General features: G+C 39.1%; 1 protein-coding gene across 1 annotated transcript in view; it reads left to right on the top strand.

Moving 5' to 3' along the window:
• agbl4 (AGBL carboxypeptidase 4) overlaps positions 1-16,334 on the top strand; it is a 347,216-nt gene that overhangs the window by 231,150 nt on the left and 99,732 nt on the right. The window contains exon 6 of the mRNA XM_084388551.1: positions 597-636. Coding sequence (XP_084244677.1) covers positions 597-636 — 40 coding nt within the window. The remainder of the gene's footprint in view (positions 1-596; positions 637-16,334) is intronic.

Below are 16,334 nucleotides of genomic sequence, written 5' to 3' on the forward strand. Positions count from 1 at the left end.
GGAAGGTTTTTCTTTTTTTCTCCATAAGGTTTTTAATAAAAACGAAATATTCATCCGATGAAGGCAAATGACAATCAGTTAAAAATGATGGTACATTATAAAACTACTCAAAATTACAGCAACAAAATTTAGCAAAAAAAAGATACTTATAGTTTTAGAATGTACGCCGTCTCCACTACACCATTCGTAATGCTTTTTGGGAGTGGATGGTCACTGGAGGTCACTTTTGGCACAATTGACATTTCCATGGTATACAAAACGTCTGATTGACGGATCACTCTTGATGATTATGGGTTATATAATTCTTATTTGTTATTGGCCAGTTTTTTGTGTGAACGGGTTCATAGGAAAGCATTATTTGATTCAAACTCTTTTGCTGTGAATAGGCCTCAAGAGAAGTGTAAGATAAGTGTAAGAGTAGTGATATATATGCATTGTATATGTATTTACATAAAACTGATGTAAAATGCATGACACACTTTTATCTCTCCAGAGAGAGATAGAGAGCAAAATGTGCTTAACAGGCTGACAGCAGAAACTTTGAATTCATCTTTCAGTTTCATCTCTCTGACAGAAGATCTTTATATCTTTTTCAGCAACAACGAAGGCTGGATCTTCTGACCATCACCAACCCTGGTGAGTATGCATGTTTTGCTTTGTGTGCATGTGTGTTTGTTATTCACTGCACACTACACCACACAACAGCATTGTATTCGCAGACGGGGTTGTGTGTTCAAAGAGGGCGTCACACTTTGTGACTTCTCTTACTTCTCACAACAAGCATCAGCTGCACCCCAAGAGCAAAAACCTGCAAAAAAGAGGCCTTTTCTCGCGATTTCTTTTCTCAGCATTTCCGTGATCCCATCGTAGCACCCCGGGCGTGCCTGTCCCAGAGCAGCGGGTACAGCCTGTGCTTCTGCGTCTCTATGGGAAGCTGAATGTTTTCTCAGTGCATCTGGGTGAAGGCTGAAACTGCATTCAGAGCTCTGGGAGAGACAGATGGGGTAGCCAGGAAGGATGCAGCCCCCATATGTCTAAAATATCTGGCTGCTCTAATACACTTTGATTAAAATAATGTTTATGTAAGGCACGTGGAGTAGGCTAATTTTCCCAGCTTTGCTCAGCATCTGTTACCCAAAGCCACACAAGACTGTACCGCTGACCTTCACAACTCTACAAAAGACACGCACGGTGCAACATGGTTTTTAGCTTACCTTGTTTGGGGTTATATAATGAAAGTTTTTTTTTTTTTTTTTTTTTTACCCCATGATTCTATTGCCCTTGCCATTTTGGGAGGGTAATTTTGCTGATTTCAGCGAGCAGTAAAATCTACTTTTTCTCCATAAAAACTCCACAATCGTGCACAAGCAGACTGCAGAGGGGCTCTGGAGAGCCGTTGCGCTTTTTGCTGATCTAGAACTCCCCGAATGCAGTTATTAAAACTAACCGCTGAAAGAACAACTGCTAAACCGGTATTAGCTCACCGGGCTACAGATGGGCCTAATGACTTATTGATGAGGTGAACAGGGTATTTTAGTTGCTCTAAATGAAGAATCGCCCCTGTAAATGATCCTACCCTGTTTTCCTCTATAAGGCTGCAGCCTGGCTTCTTATTAGGATTCGGTGTGCAAAGTGTATATGCGACTGTGGTGACCTTTGACCTGCGTTTGTCCATGCTGAGTGTGACGGAAACTTGTTTTCCTGCTATATGGAAAGCAGCTTGCACTCTTAGATGACTGAGACAGATACTGCAACAGGACGCGCCGACCTATCCCCATATTACATAAGTGTGTGTGAAAGGGATGATAAAAATTAACATACATACATGTCTCTATAGTCCTTAATGAGATCAAGCCATGTCCTCCCCGGTGCCCTTGGAGGTCTTCTCAGTACTCCGAGTGCCAGCCCTTCGGTCGGAACCTGCCGCTGTGGTTGAGGCCCTGTAGATCAGTGCCGAGGGGGGTCTCGGTGCCCTGGCCCCCTCATTAGCTCTCCTGTGTGAAGAGTGCTTCCCACTCAACCCCTGCCAGACCCTCTTTAATTGGACACTTGAGCAGCACGATGTGAATCTGGCTCCATTGAAGCCTGACATTTCAAACAGCTGACCTTTCTAAGGCCAGAACAGCTAAAGAATGATTAGCCTCGCCCACCGTTCCCATCGCAATGCAGAGCGCAAACTAAACACAATGTTCATGGCGAAAAAAAAAAATGACTAAGGAAGGAAATCTAAAATGAAAGGACTAGATTTTCACTTACTAAAGTAAATATCAGTGGCGACTAGGCATGAAAAGAATTGGTAAAGTTTTATTGAAGTTTACTGTAGGTTTTACAATGCGGTTTGGTGTAAATTAAATGCTTTTTGGCATCAGTGACATACAATGCCGGGTTTTTTTTTTTTTGGGGCTATGCACATGAATAAATAACAACTGTTTTTGCAGTGTAACGGCAGCTAAATGGTTAAATATATGCACGAAATAAGAGACCAGTAACAGTTCAGTATGCAAATAAATGCAAGTAAGCAGACTAATCGCAATTCAGAATTCAAGTGAAATCACTAGGTTTGGTAAGCATTGAAACAATAGAAATTATATCTAAGTAATACCAGTACATTTTGACCTTATGGGGACTTTTTTTTTTTTCACTTTTTTTTTTTTTTCATGAGTAAAACAGTTTATAAATCATACTAAATTAAGTGTTTTGAAAATCTAAAAATGTAGAAAGTTTTCTGTGATGGGTAGGGTTACGTCTATGGGAAGTCCCCATAAAACATGGAAACGTGTGTGTGTGTGTGCGAGTGTGTAAGTGAGAGTGTGTGTGGGCAAAAATGTATAAAATAATTATATAAAAGTAAAAAGGAAGACAAAGAAAAGGAAGCTTTGCAAGCACTACAAACCAAAAGCCTCTGTTTGTGGAGGAGGTTTGGGCACTGTGATAGAAGGGTTGTGGTGGTCTTAAAGGGGAGGGGGGGGGGCTGCAGTGTGTCTGGAGCTTAGAGGGTGTCCACGGCCAGAAAATTGAGTTCAGCCATCTTTTCGGAAAGGCTATTGTCGATCTATTGATTTGAATGCCCTTTTCATATCTTCAGTCTCCATTGCGTTATTGTTCAGCTGGACAATTAACTTTGCTTGGCTGGTGTTTAGTCTCTGTGTCACTGCCCCCCCCCCATGGCCACCATCTCAGCAGCATTACAGGAAAAAAAAGGTCAATTACATTCATGAGACTTGGAGAGATGTGCAAGCTCACTGCTCTGAGAACAGATATTAGACAACCTTCAGATCTCCTCAAACGCTGTGAGCTCTTGTTCAGTGCTAGACACACACACACGTGCTCTCATGTCTTCATCTGTGTGTGGATATATGTAAATCATCTCTGTAATGAGAGCCTGTAAAGGTTCCCAGTCGGAGAAAAACAGCGTTTAATACTGTTGTTCTGTTCAGCTGCTCTTTTAATGACACTTTTACACCTGGCACAGCACAAAGCATGAAAATAAACTAATTATGATATGAAATATAACTAATTAGAATTATATTATAAAATTTTCTTTTCATCTTATATATTATCTAATTATCTTTGTTGAATGTACATTTTAAATCCTGACAAACATATGTTGTGAAATGTCTATATATTATATATATAAAAAAATATATATATATTATGAATTAGTACTGTGCACAGCAATATGTCATTCAAAGCTGTGCATTACAGTGATTTTTCTACCACTGTAACTCATGGTTTATTGGTTTTGCATAAGAATGTTTGGCCTAATGTCCAACGTGATCTTATTTCGTTTTCGTCTGTATTTTTTCGCAAAGTGTAGTCCTACCACAGGTACAATTACTTAAGTTTGCACTGAAATGTACAATATTGAAGTACTGACAGCACTGAAATGTAAATGTATGAATAAACAACTTAGACGTACCAATGTGTACAAATCCTTATTTAACCTAATACCGAATTCATGGAATTAATCAGTTGGTTCTGTTGCATTTATGATAAATTATATTATATTTTCAATCAAATTTACCTTAGCTGACTCATTTACTTAATTAGCAATTATGACATTTCATTCTGTTCAGTGTTACTTCTGGTGCAAACTCGTTTTAGAGAATTGCATAATGTTAAACAAGAAAAACACTTAAAAAATGTAAAATGAATAACATTTCTGTAATCGTTTAACCATTATTTATCATGTAATATTTATTTTGCTTGCTGTGGGACACAAAAGGCAGTTTCTCAGTACAGTCCAATGCTGTTACCGATGATAGAACCATAAAATACACCGAAAACACAACACAAATTCACAAAAGTAATCGCTGTAATCCAAATCTTTAGAATCAATACAATTGTGAGATTCTCCGTGAAGAATCATCATCTCCATTCTCAGCAGTCAAATCCCACACTCGTTATGATTCCATAAATTGCCCTCATTTTATGGCAGTGATATCAAACGCTCATTGGCTCGCCCTCATTTTATGGCAGTGATATCAAACGCTCATTGGCTCTCGCCTGGTTCGTCAGCCATGTTTTAGGTCATGTGCGTTTGAATGAGAAATGCCCGCCTGTATCAGGATAAGATTTTCAGCGATTAATAACTTAAATTCACCTCTGTGCTTCATACAAAACTATTATGTACCGCCGGAGAGAACTGCGGCTACAACACATCATCAGTTGGACTACATTTGGTGCCACTTTTGACATTTTTTTTTAAATTAAATAAATGATTGTGATTCCACACTCCCATCTGTTTGTTATGTTTTTCTTTATTACTGTACATATTTTTAAGAAAAGGTTATGGGTAGGTTTAGAGTTAGGAGTGGAATTAGAGGCTCAAAATATATATTTTTAATGCTATATTGTAACTAAAATGACTTGTCATTTTCCTACACATTTCTGTTCATTACGTTTTATATATTCTTTTTATTTTCTCTATGAAATGGGTATGTTTGGATTTGGGGATAGGGTTAAGAGATCAAAAATGTATCTATAAAATGGTAAAATGACAATTACACAAATATCTCAATGATATAAAACATTGAAAGTATTTAAACATTTTTAGATTTAAACACATAATAATTTTTACGTTTAAACGTTGTCAGTACATCCATATTGTACGTTTCAGCATCTATCCAAACGTTCAAAATTTCGCTTTTGGTTTTTTACCAGTAAATGTTACATATTTACACCTACGCATTAACAATGAGACCAGACTGTAACGTCACATATTCAATGAATCTCCTCTTTTGAGTGACTAGCCTCAGTGGCCCTCTGATATAAATGTCTAAAACACATTCTCAGCCAGTTCCACTGCTCTGCCGGAGCAAATGTGTCCCTGAGTGTTTTCTTGGCCATTTCTGTGATGGTGTCTGTATAGCGTCCAGCAGTAAAACAGGCCTGAGCCTGATGGTCTCTGGACTGGGGCCGTGTGGCCAGACACCCTGATGTTTGTGCTTTTGTGTCTGGACACAGCAACTCCGGGCCAAAGCGGCAACTTGGACAGCTGCACCTCACAGCGGCCAATACCTGCACCAGTGAGATCTGCCTTTAATGGAGCAGAGGGACCAGGCCTGGCTTAGAGAAAGAGGAGATGTAGTAGAGCAAAATACAGCAAGTGCGATGCGGAATGATCATAACCCATTTAAACTTCTTTGTGGATATTTCATCTTAACATCCCAATCAGCGACTGAGTGATGGAAGGTGGTTAAAAACGAATACGACTAATCAAAATAATGAACAGCGGTTGGTAGAGTCCGCACAGAAATAGAGAAACTAAAAACGTCTGTTCGGCTGCCTCATGCTGTCTATTTTCCAGTTGATTTTTTCCAAATGCACACAAAGGAGCATAGCGAAAGGGCTGTGAGCCTGTTAATGAAGAAAGAATAAGAGCGTTAATGTAGTCTGGAGGAGAGAGAGAAAGAGAGAGAGACAGGGTGCGCCGGTAGTCTGGCTTGGAAAATATTTGTAAAATATGCATCATTAAACCATTATTTAAAAACATGTCTGGAGCCCAGCCTTGAAGCTTTTCAAGAACTAATGCCTCTAGTTAATATCCCCAGCCATGCAAATATCACAATTTCACGCCTTCTTCACATAATCAGCCATGGGTTTTTCTGTTCACCGTGTGAAAAACAAAACAACACGCTAAAGATACTAAATGAAAAATGCAGTGTGCTGTTTGCTATTAACTTGTCTTTCTCTTTTTACGGCTTGCCATTTGTGCGTATGCGTGTGTTTGTGTGCGTGAGAAAATAGAAGATTTGTGGGGAAATGTAAATAGTGTTTTAGCAGACTAGACAACGAGGACTGTTTCGTTGTCACCAGGGCCACTGTCGTTGCCAAGTGCAGCAAATCCATAAGGGGGGGGGGGGGGGGGGGGGGGGGGGGAGATTTTAGGTCGGACGACCTTTTGTTATTTCCTGCAGTGGCGGCTGGTGCTTTTCAACAGCAGGTAATCACTCGTCAATGACAAAAGTGTACTGATGTTTATTTGTAGCTAGAGAAAGCTGCTTCACAAACTACTAGTGAAAATACTTAAAAAACATAATGAACCAAGCTCAGAACTGTTTGTTGCGGATTTGAAAAAGACAGGATTGTGAAAGCTGAAATAAACAGATTGCAAAGTTGAACCATCAGACAGCATCGATTTCTCTCTTACATTTCAAAACAATGTCAGTCATTGTTGCAAATTCCTGCCCAATTGAGAACTCAAATCATCATATAGAGAAGGCCGGGTTCCATGAGAGACATAAATATATTAATGGAAAGCCCTGGAACTAACGAATGATCAGATATTGTTTCCATTGCAAATAGTGTGATGCCCTTATAGATTCCCAGTGAAGCACCGAATCCAGCTGGGACCAAGAATAACACGTTTAGAGCCTTTTGTCCAATGAACATTGATCTTCACTTCATTAAAACCAAGCATCCGGGTATGTGCGACTGACTTCAGTAGACATGTTCATGTGGAAATAAAACTGACTGCTTTATTTGAAGAAGACTTTATATCTCAACCATGGTAAATAATTTATTCAACACAATATTACAGTGAAACATAAACCTAACCTAACTATGAATACCCCCTAAACTCTTTTATAGTCCTAGAAAGTAATGTTAGAATCGCCCCCTATACCCTCATTCACTATTCCCTACATTACTCCACTAATATAGTCGGAGTTAATCGGAAGACCTTGTGGTGCATTGTGGGATTGAATGAGTGCACTCAATAATGTCCACCATGGTTTTGGACACCACTACCAATGACTGTCCCTTCAAATAGTGCCCTATTTAAGGGTATGGGGGGCGAATTCGGACATAGCCCATCTGATTTGACCCCAGCTGCAATGCATACTGGGTAAAAGGTAGTGCCAATCACCACTCTCTCTCTCTCTCTCATGTGATCATGTGACACTGAACACTGGGGTAATGCTGCTGAAAATTCAGCTTTGCCATCACAGAAATGAATTACAATTTAAATTGATTAAAATACATTTTAATAATATTTCACAAAATTACTGTTTTATTGTATTAATGATCAAATAAATGGAGCAGCCTTGGTGAGCATAAGAGAAAAAATCTTAGCGGCCCCAAACTTTGTTTACATATTTGTTTACATATTTCACATTAAATTGTGGAAGTAAAATGTATTGCAAATGACAATTCACATTGACTTTTAAAACAATGGCCACTGGTTTTCCCACCAGCGAGTGAATAATAGAGGTGGGTTCAGATGAGGAAGCTACACAGCAGAAAGGGACAAAGAAACAGTGACAGAAAGAAACATGGATTATTCTGTGAGACTTTATCGCCACTCGCCCTGAACTGCCCCCGCGTGTTCTCTGCTGATTTCTTCTATTGGTTCTCTGCTGCTAGCTTGAGCAGAGACTTGATGCGGTTACCTGGTTACCGCCAGGCCTCGTTTGCAGGGTCACTTCATTAATTCTTTTCCTGGTGAAATGGTGGCATGCGTTGGTGTGTGTTTATGTTTGTGTCGGCTCAACAAAGAGCGGTTCGCTCTCACGCTACACCTGCCGCTGCCCTGTTATCGGATCCACCCACACACACTCAAACGTTAGCGCATGATGGCCAACTGTAGGCCTTAATTTTACCGCTGTCATATTAGCACACCTAGTAAATCTGGACAAGAAATTAGCTACTCTACGTAAACATTATGTCACTTCCCATTAGGGCTGAAGAGCTGAGACTGCTTAAGAGAGAATGAGAACCAGGATGACAAGAATTTCTCCTGAAGTGTGATGTCACACTGTGAGTGTGTGGGGCTTTCTTGTTATCAGATGTCTTATCTAATAGCAAATCAGCAAAATCTAAGTCAACAATATGACATTATTCATAATTCTGATATATCTATCCATCTATCATCTATCTATCCATCTATCCATCTGTCTGTTGTTCGTATCTGTCTATCTATCTATCTATTGTTCTGTCTATCGTTCTATCTATCTGTCTGTCTGTCTATTATTGTTTCTGTCGCTCTATCTGTCTGTCTGTATGTCAGTATGTCTATTGTTTGTTTTTGTCTATTTATTTATCTGTCTGTCAGTCGTTCGTATCTATCTATCGTTATATCTATATCGTTATATCTGTCTGTCTGTCGTTCGTATCTATCTATCGTTCTATCTATATTGTTCTGTCTGTCGTTCATTTCTATCTATCTATCGTTCTATCTATTTGTCTGTCTACCGTTCTCCTATCTATCATTCTATCTATCTGTCTGTCTATTGTTTGTTTCTATCTATCAATCTATCTATCTATCTATCTGTCTGTCTGTCTGTCTGTCTGTCTGTCATACAGTATCTATCTATCTATCTATCGTTCTATCTATATTGTTCTATCTGTCTGTCTGTCGTTCGTTTCTATCTATCTATCTATCTATCTATCTATCTATCTATCTATCTATCTATCTATCTATCGATCGATCTATCTATCTATCTATCTATCTATCTATCTATCTATCTATCTATCTATCTGTCTATCTATCTGTCTGTCTGTCTGTCTGTCTGTCTGTCTGTCTGTCTGTCTGTCTTTCTATATATCTTTTTTTCCCAAAACTTTTCCAACAAGGTCAGCATTTAAAGTTTGTCTTGACAATTTTTTTTTATTATTAAAAAAGGACATTTATATAAATTTATTTTATTTCAATTCATATTAAAATGAACTTTGTTATAGCCAAATTTGAATTACAATTATGCATCCGATATTAACTTCTTAACTTTGTAATGCAGGTGTTCCCTGCATAATTATTATGCATAATTGGGTCGTGCATAATTAATAGTCGTTTAATAATAGTCATTTTTCCATAGTTTGCCAGTGTTATTTGCGCTGTGTTATGTTGATACTGTTGTCAAGTTAGGTAACATGTTTTGCAACATTTTCTATGCAGAATGATTTATGTGGGAAGAAAATACGATTGATCGCTAACACTATCGTGTTTATCGTGTTGAGGTGTGGGTCCGCAGATTCGTAAATATATATATTTTATTAGGTTATATATATTTTTTATCAACAAACATGCATTAAAATCATATTATTGGGGTGTTTAAGGTGTGTTATAAAATCTAAATGTATTATTTCAACATTTACATGATTATTTAAATGTTAATTGGTAGTGTGAAGTGCTATTACATCAGATTTGGAAGTAAGAGTCATTCTGTAAACTGGAATGTTATGTTTACTCACTTTAATCAACATTATGTTGCTTAGTTAAGTAGATTTTACTTAATTTTATACCTCTGAAATTTACTCAAAACAAATTATGTGCAATTGTGTAATGTTATAATTTTTTGCTCTGTATAAATATTAAATGCTTCATTTTGTTACCAGTTTTAGCCCTCAGACTCCGACCTGACAGTCTATATCTATACAAATCTATAACAAAAGCATAATGATTATACATGGTCATCTATGCTATAGTGAACCCTTTATGATTTCTTTCTGACATGTCTTTATCACACAGATGGATCCAGTAATCACTTCCAAGCAATCAAATATTCACAGTTTATTGTCTGCGCAGAATGAGGACAAATGAAGTGTCCACGCAGTGCGAGTCTGAAATTATCCAGGACGAAGGGGAAAAGCGCAGTCTAGTCTTTCATATTAATGCAGTCCAGAGATCATATTTGTAGGTTTGGGAGGTGATGCAGATTCTTGACCTGACCGGATCAATAGTGTACGCCCCAGAGAAATATAGATGAAGCACACCGAACAGGCCCGAAGCATAAGAAACATCTCTGAAGCTCTCGTTTGTTCTTTAAAAGGAAGATCAATGTCCCCCCTGCCGCCACTCGGAGAATGCACAGCGGGACACCGTGCTGGCAATGATACCCCTGTAAATATTTGATGACGGGATTGAAGAGCGGTTATACAATATAGTTTGCGTCTGCTCGGGCTGTCAGTTTTGAAGTCTGTCTCAGGGCAGCCGGCATCAGTGACTAACAGAGCCGAGCGGAGCTCCGTTTCGGGGCTACTGTTCATTTCACGCGCTATCACTTTTTGTATTGCCCGACTGATGACTTCACGGCTAATCAATTATTCATGAGGCACTAATTAAAGGACAAAAAAAAAAAAGTAACGTAATTAAGGGCAGTTCAATTAAACAAGAGATCATTGCCTTTTAAGTTGTTGGTCAATAGAAGATGACATCACCAACTTTTTCCAGACCCGGCGCGCGGCGTCCTTTTCCCCAAACATGCTGGAGCCTTTATTTTAAACCATATTTCTAATGTTCTCTAAACGTTCCCTGCTGTCCCCCTCTGTGCTTCACAGATTCTGGCAAAAACTGCAGGTTTGGAGCGCACCGTCTGGTTCTATACTTAGCCAGCCAGCGCTGACGCTCGTGTACACACGCGCACCTGGGCTAGCGTCTGTCCGTCTCCCCGATTGGCACAGGTGTGCTGTTTTGATTGGCTGCGTGGTAATGGCTAATGTGTTCCCAGCTAATGCTGCTGTCACAGCTCCTCATGTCCATCCCTCCCCACCTTCATCACCATCCTCCTCCTCTCCCGGGCACTGACCCAAAACAGGCCCACCGCTATCATCTCGCCCGACACCCACCCTCTTTCCTATTCTAGTCACAGAGCTCCTACCTCCCTCTCCGACACTGGGTTTCATCATCCACATCATTATGGAGATTATCCCATGTCTTTTATTTAATGGTGGCTAATGTATCACCAATAAAGATGAATGAGGGGAGCTGTGAAGCTCTAATTGGAGGGACATGATGTCTGACTCTGAGCCGCTGATAATGTCGACACTGCCAAACAGTTTATGAGGCGCCATCACCAGTCTAAGTGTGTGTTTAGAGGTGGAGGGGGAGCAGACGCTTAGTTCAAGTACTCATTGTTTGATAACTGCGTGTGAGAGAGCTTCGGACAAAGCCGCGGTGTTAATTGATCTGTTTTCATGAGTTTTACGTGAGAGTTTTTTGATCATGTTCTAAAATTCATAATGACATGACTGTGGTAATGACAAGACCCGTCAGCTGCTGAAAATCTTGAGGACATATTTACCTTTAGTTTTCCCTCTAGTATGTGTTATTTTTGTATTTATAAGAATAATATGAACAGAACAGGAGCAGGAAGTGTTGCATTCCACTACAAATAATCATTATCAGTCACATTGATATATTTTTTGTTTGTCATGCTCTAGTTTAATCAATCAGAATAACAGTATAATGCCATTTTTTAGTTCCCTGGATATCGAACCCATGACCTTTAGCATGCTCTGCTATATGAGACTTTTTCTTCTGTGAAAGTGCACGAAAAAGACAATGCTGCCTTGAGATACAGTCACCTGATTTAACACAATATCACATGAATTATCTCTTACTTTTCTACCTAAATCTTAACATCTCCTGATCTGTTTTCACTGGGTGCTCTAAAACTTTTTTTCCCCCTTTTCTTTACTTATAGACTAGAATAGAAAGCCTTTATTGTCAATATACTCACGTACAACGAAAATTGGAAATGCTTTCCCTCGGTCCCAAACAAATTATACAACAAACACAAACAATATTACATTTGACACAAATATTAAACATTTAGTACAGTTTTTAGTCAAATTTTAATATTGCACTAATAAGAAATATATTGCACTAAACCTGTTCGTTGCAAAGTTAAAAATAATGAAAAATAGCACACTGAGACTGTGGGCCCTATCTTGCACCCAGCGCAATTGACTTTGTACACCGACGCATGTATCATTCCTATTTTGAAGCGGACTTTTCCCTCCACAGATGCACGTCGGTTAACTAAGAAATACACTTGCGCTCCCCGGGGCGGTTCAGCGCAAAGAGGAGGCGTGTTCCGGCGCAAACGTTCCCTCATGCTATTTTACAGGTTTAGAAAACAATTGCGCCACTGACCGAAAAAAAAACAGTTTAAAGTCAGTGGCGCGTTGCGCATGTTATTCATATGCTATTTTAAGGGCGCATGCTTGGCCATAATCAGTGTAGCGTGTGCACAACGCGCATACACTTTGATTCTCTCATCTACACACAGACGCAGCAGTTATTTTTGCAAATCATACATTATTACGATAGATAGATAGATAGATAGATAGATAGATAGATAGATAGATAGATAGATAGATAGACATTTTATTATAAAAGCATACATCTAGCTTACACATTTACCCAAATTATCATACGCCTGTTTAACCGAAGTTAATTTGGGTGCGTTTCTCCATCCCCAACGTCCCTGACGAGAACGTCGGTCTCCTCGGCCTTGAACCGCTCCTGGCGTGCGCCTGGCAAATCCGCCGTTATAATAGGAATCCGCTATAGAACAAGCGCGCCTGCTCTTAAAGGGAATGTGAGATGTCGCACTGATTGGTTTATTTCACGTTACGCCCAAACCACACCTATGAATAATGAAGCTACTTCAGACCAACCCCTTTTAGATTTGCGCCAGGCACAAGAGTCATTTATCCCGCCGGGAAAATAGCAACAGCGCCAAGACCCGCCCACAAAGTTACTTGCGCTTTGCGCTTTGACACTTGCGTTTCAGATCGTTAAAATAGGGCCCTGTATGTGTGTATGTATGCATGTAGCAGAAAGGGATCTGTGCATATTAGAGTTCATGGTGGTTATGGATCTGGGGAAGAAACTGACCTGTAACATATAATCTCTATTTTCCTTTACTGTGAGGATTTTTCTAAAGAAGGAAAATGCATTAGTCCCAATACTTTATATCTATCTGTCAAAATGTACTGTCTTTAAAAACTTTTTAAAATGTAGGAAATGACTTAGCACAAATAGTTGCATAAAACGAAAATGTTATCTTGCAGTTTATAAAAAAATGTATACAATTGCCAAGACACTTTTCTCAGTACTCAGTATGTGGGCTAAAAAGCCAATTTGCATGTTTACATACTTTTTTCTTCAAAACTGTTAAACTTAAGTTCAAAACCTAACGTAATACAAACTGAATAAGACAACAATTTGTTATATTTCTATAGTAATGCCATATTGAAATATATATGAAAATATATTTAGAAAATGAATATCAAAACAATTAGATTTATCTGAACACCTTCACAGGTGACATGCTGCATCCCAATTTTCCTACTTATACTATGCCCTAAAAGTATGTACTGTTTTGTAAAGAAAAAGTACATACTTTTGAATGTGTAGCAGAAGAGTAGGCAAGCTTTGGGACTTCAGTACTACTTCGTCATAAGTAGCTGCAACAGTGTTTCAATTTCATTACCATCGATACAAAAGAGGACAACTTAGAAATAATTTTGTACTGTGATATAAACATGGACCATTTAACATACTGTACACTGCAGTGAATTCTAAACAGTAGAGAACTGCCATTATGGTTTTGTAAAGGAATACAAAAAAAAAAAAAACATTGTGTAATCTACATTATAGTGTTTTTTTAAATTATTTTTTTTAGGTTATTGAGTTTATGAATGTTGAAGTGTGTTTGTTGGGTGAAAACCTTTGCTAGTGTTATGACCGGTTTTTTTTTTTAGCTTAGTTTTAGTACATTTTTGATGTGGAATTTACTGCTGTGCCAATGGTGTGAAGAGTTTTGAAAAAGTGACCGTTTGGGCAATGAACCCTTTTTTTTCTTCTTTTTTTTTAAACATAGTAAGCATTCATGTTAAAGGGATAGTTCACCCAAAAACATAAATTCTGTCATCATTTACTCATGTCCTAAGAAAACGATATGACCCTATGTCTTCTACAAAATACAAATAAGTCAATGTGGAGCAGTGTTGGTTTAGGCTCCATTGACTTTTGCTGTTTGGACAAAAACTGAAACATTCTTTGTATTATTTTTTTTTTTTTTGTATTTTGTAAGTCATGAGTCATGAAATAATTCATACCGGTTTAAAAGGACATGGGAGTGGGTAAATGATGACACAATTTTCATTTAATTCCAGACCTGTTTGGAATTCAGCAAAATTCACATTTGATACATTCTGTCCTGAACTGGAGCCACTTGAACACATCAGCCTTGGGATCTGGGTAGTCTTATTGGAGCGACTCTGAGTGCAGGACAAGCCAACCATTGAGGAGCAGATTAGATTAAGAATAATCCTTTCGCTGCGCGCTGAGCCCCGTCTCTGCAAAGTCCACTCATAGTGCATCAGTTACACCACTCTGCCCAGCAACATGCCAAGGGCCCCAGTCCACCCAGAGGTCTCCAGCCATTCATTCACTGAGACTGAGATGTTCTTTTTACTGTCCACATAGGTCATGACACAATCACTGTCATTTTGCAGATTTGGCGTTTAGCAGAATAGATGGACAGAAAGTACATTCTGTCTGTTGGCCCCTATGGATCCTGCGGTCCGTAAGCCCACGTCTTATCCCTGGAGCAAACAACTTCTCTGCACTTTCAGCTCAGGACTTGATGGCAGATCTGACTCAAACAGTGACATAAAATGAAAGGAAATAAATGGGGAGAAAAAAGAAGAAAGGGCAAAGCATCCAAAGTTCTGCATCACTTACTTTTCAATTACGGCAGGCGAAGCAGAACGAATTGTTAGTGCCATTTATTGACTGTGCCTTTCTCGTTATTAAAGTACAAGTGAAGAAATCCGTCCTTTTGTATAACAACCTGCCTGTTTTACAATAACAAAATGTTTCTTCTCTGTCAGACAGCCTTTGTCATTTGAAGAGAAACAAGGAAAAGAGAATGGCAGGGATAGCAAAACAGCATGCTGGCAGAAACACTGATACAGTCAGAATCGGCAGTGATCCTGAAGAAAACCTCTTCCCTCACAGCATTCAGCTGAGACTATTGGTGCAGAACAAAAGTAATAGGTGAATGAATCGATTATGGTAATGATTGGCTGCCTGAAAGATTTTTCTTATGCCGTATAACAGGGATATGAGAGATATTGAAAACACATTAACTGAGAAGCAGCTGTGGATACCTATAGCGATGGAAAAGCACAGTGTGCTAGCAGGCAGGCATGGGCCTTTTTCATCCTTGACTTGTGATCCTTACACTCAAGTTTATGTTCCACATAATAGACCACATACAAAACATTGTGATAATCTCCAGTTCAATTCAAAAGAATGCAACAATGGTGCATTCATCCTACAGTCTTTCCATGTTGGGGCTGCTGGACTGAATCAAATTTCTTAGCTTTCAAAAGCAAGTGGCAATTTAGTATCTAATAATATCCGACAACAATTTCTCAGAGAGAAAGAGAGATTTTAATATCTGTTGCTATAAGCCAGGGGTGCCCAATCCTGTTCCTGGAGATCTCCCTACCTGCAGGCCAGGGTTCAGTTCCAGCTCAACACACCTGCCTGTAATTGTCAAGTGCTCCTGAAGTTCTGGATTAGCTGGTTCAGGTGTGTTTGATCAGGTTTAGAGCTGAACTTTGCAGGAAGTAGATCTCCAGGAACAGGATTGTGTGCCCCTCCTATAAGCGGTATTTAAAGTGTATGACATGTTTCTAATTCATTCTACATATAGCCTGTAACACGTATTATTTCACACAATTCTGGACCTTTCTTGGCAAAGAATATATTTGCAAACCCATTTAGCGTAATTCTAGAAGTCTCTTTATGCAGTTTGATCCAAATCTTGTCAGAACTGACCCATCCGCAAAGCATGCTGGGTAACTGGAAGCACTAAACTTTGGCTCTGTTTACACCTGGTATAAAGATGCGTTTTGGTCGATCGGATCACAAGTGGACGACACTAAATACAGGTGTAAATGGGGTCTAAAACGTTCTGAGCTTTCGACCACTTCCAGAGGTAGTCGAAAACGCATTCAACCAGATTGCTTTCTTAGTGTAAACCAGGGTTTCTCAAACTCGGTCCTGGAGGGCCACTGTCCTGCACAGTTTAGCT

The sequence above is a fragment of the Rutilus rutilus genome, assembly GCF_951802725.1.
Source record: "Rutilus rutilus genome assembly, chromosome: 19".
NCBI lineage: Eukaryota > Metazoa > Chordata > Actinopteri > Cypriniformes > Leuciscidae > Rutilus > Rutilus rutilus.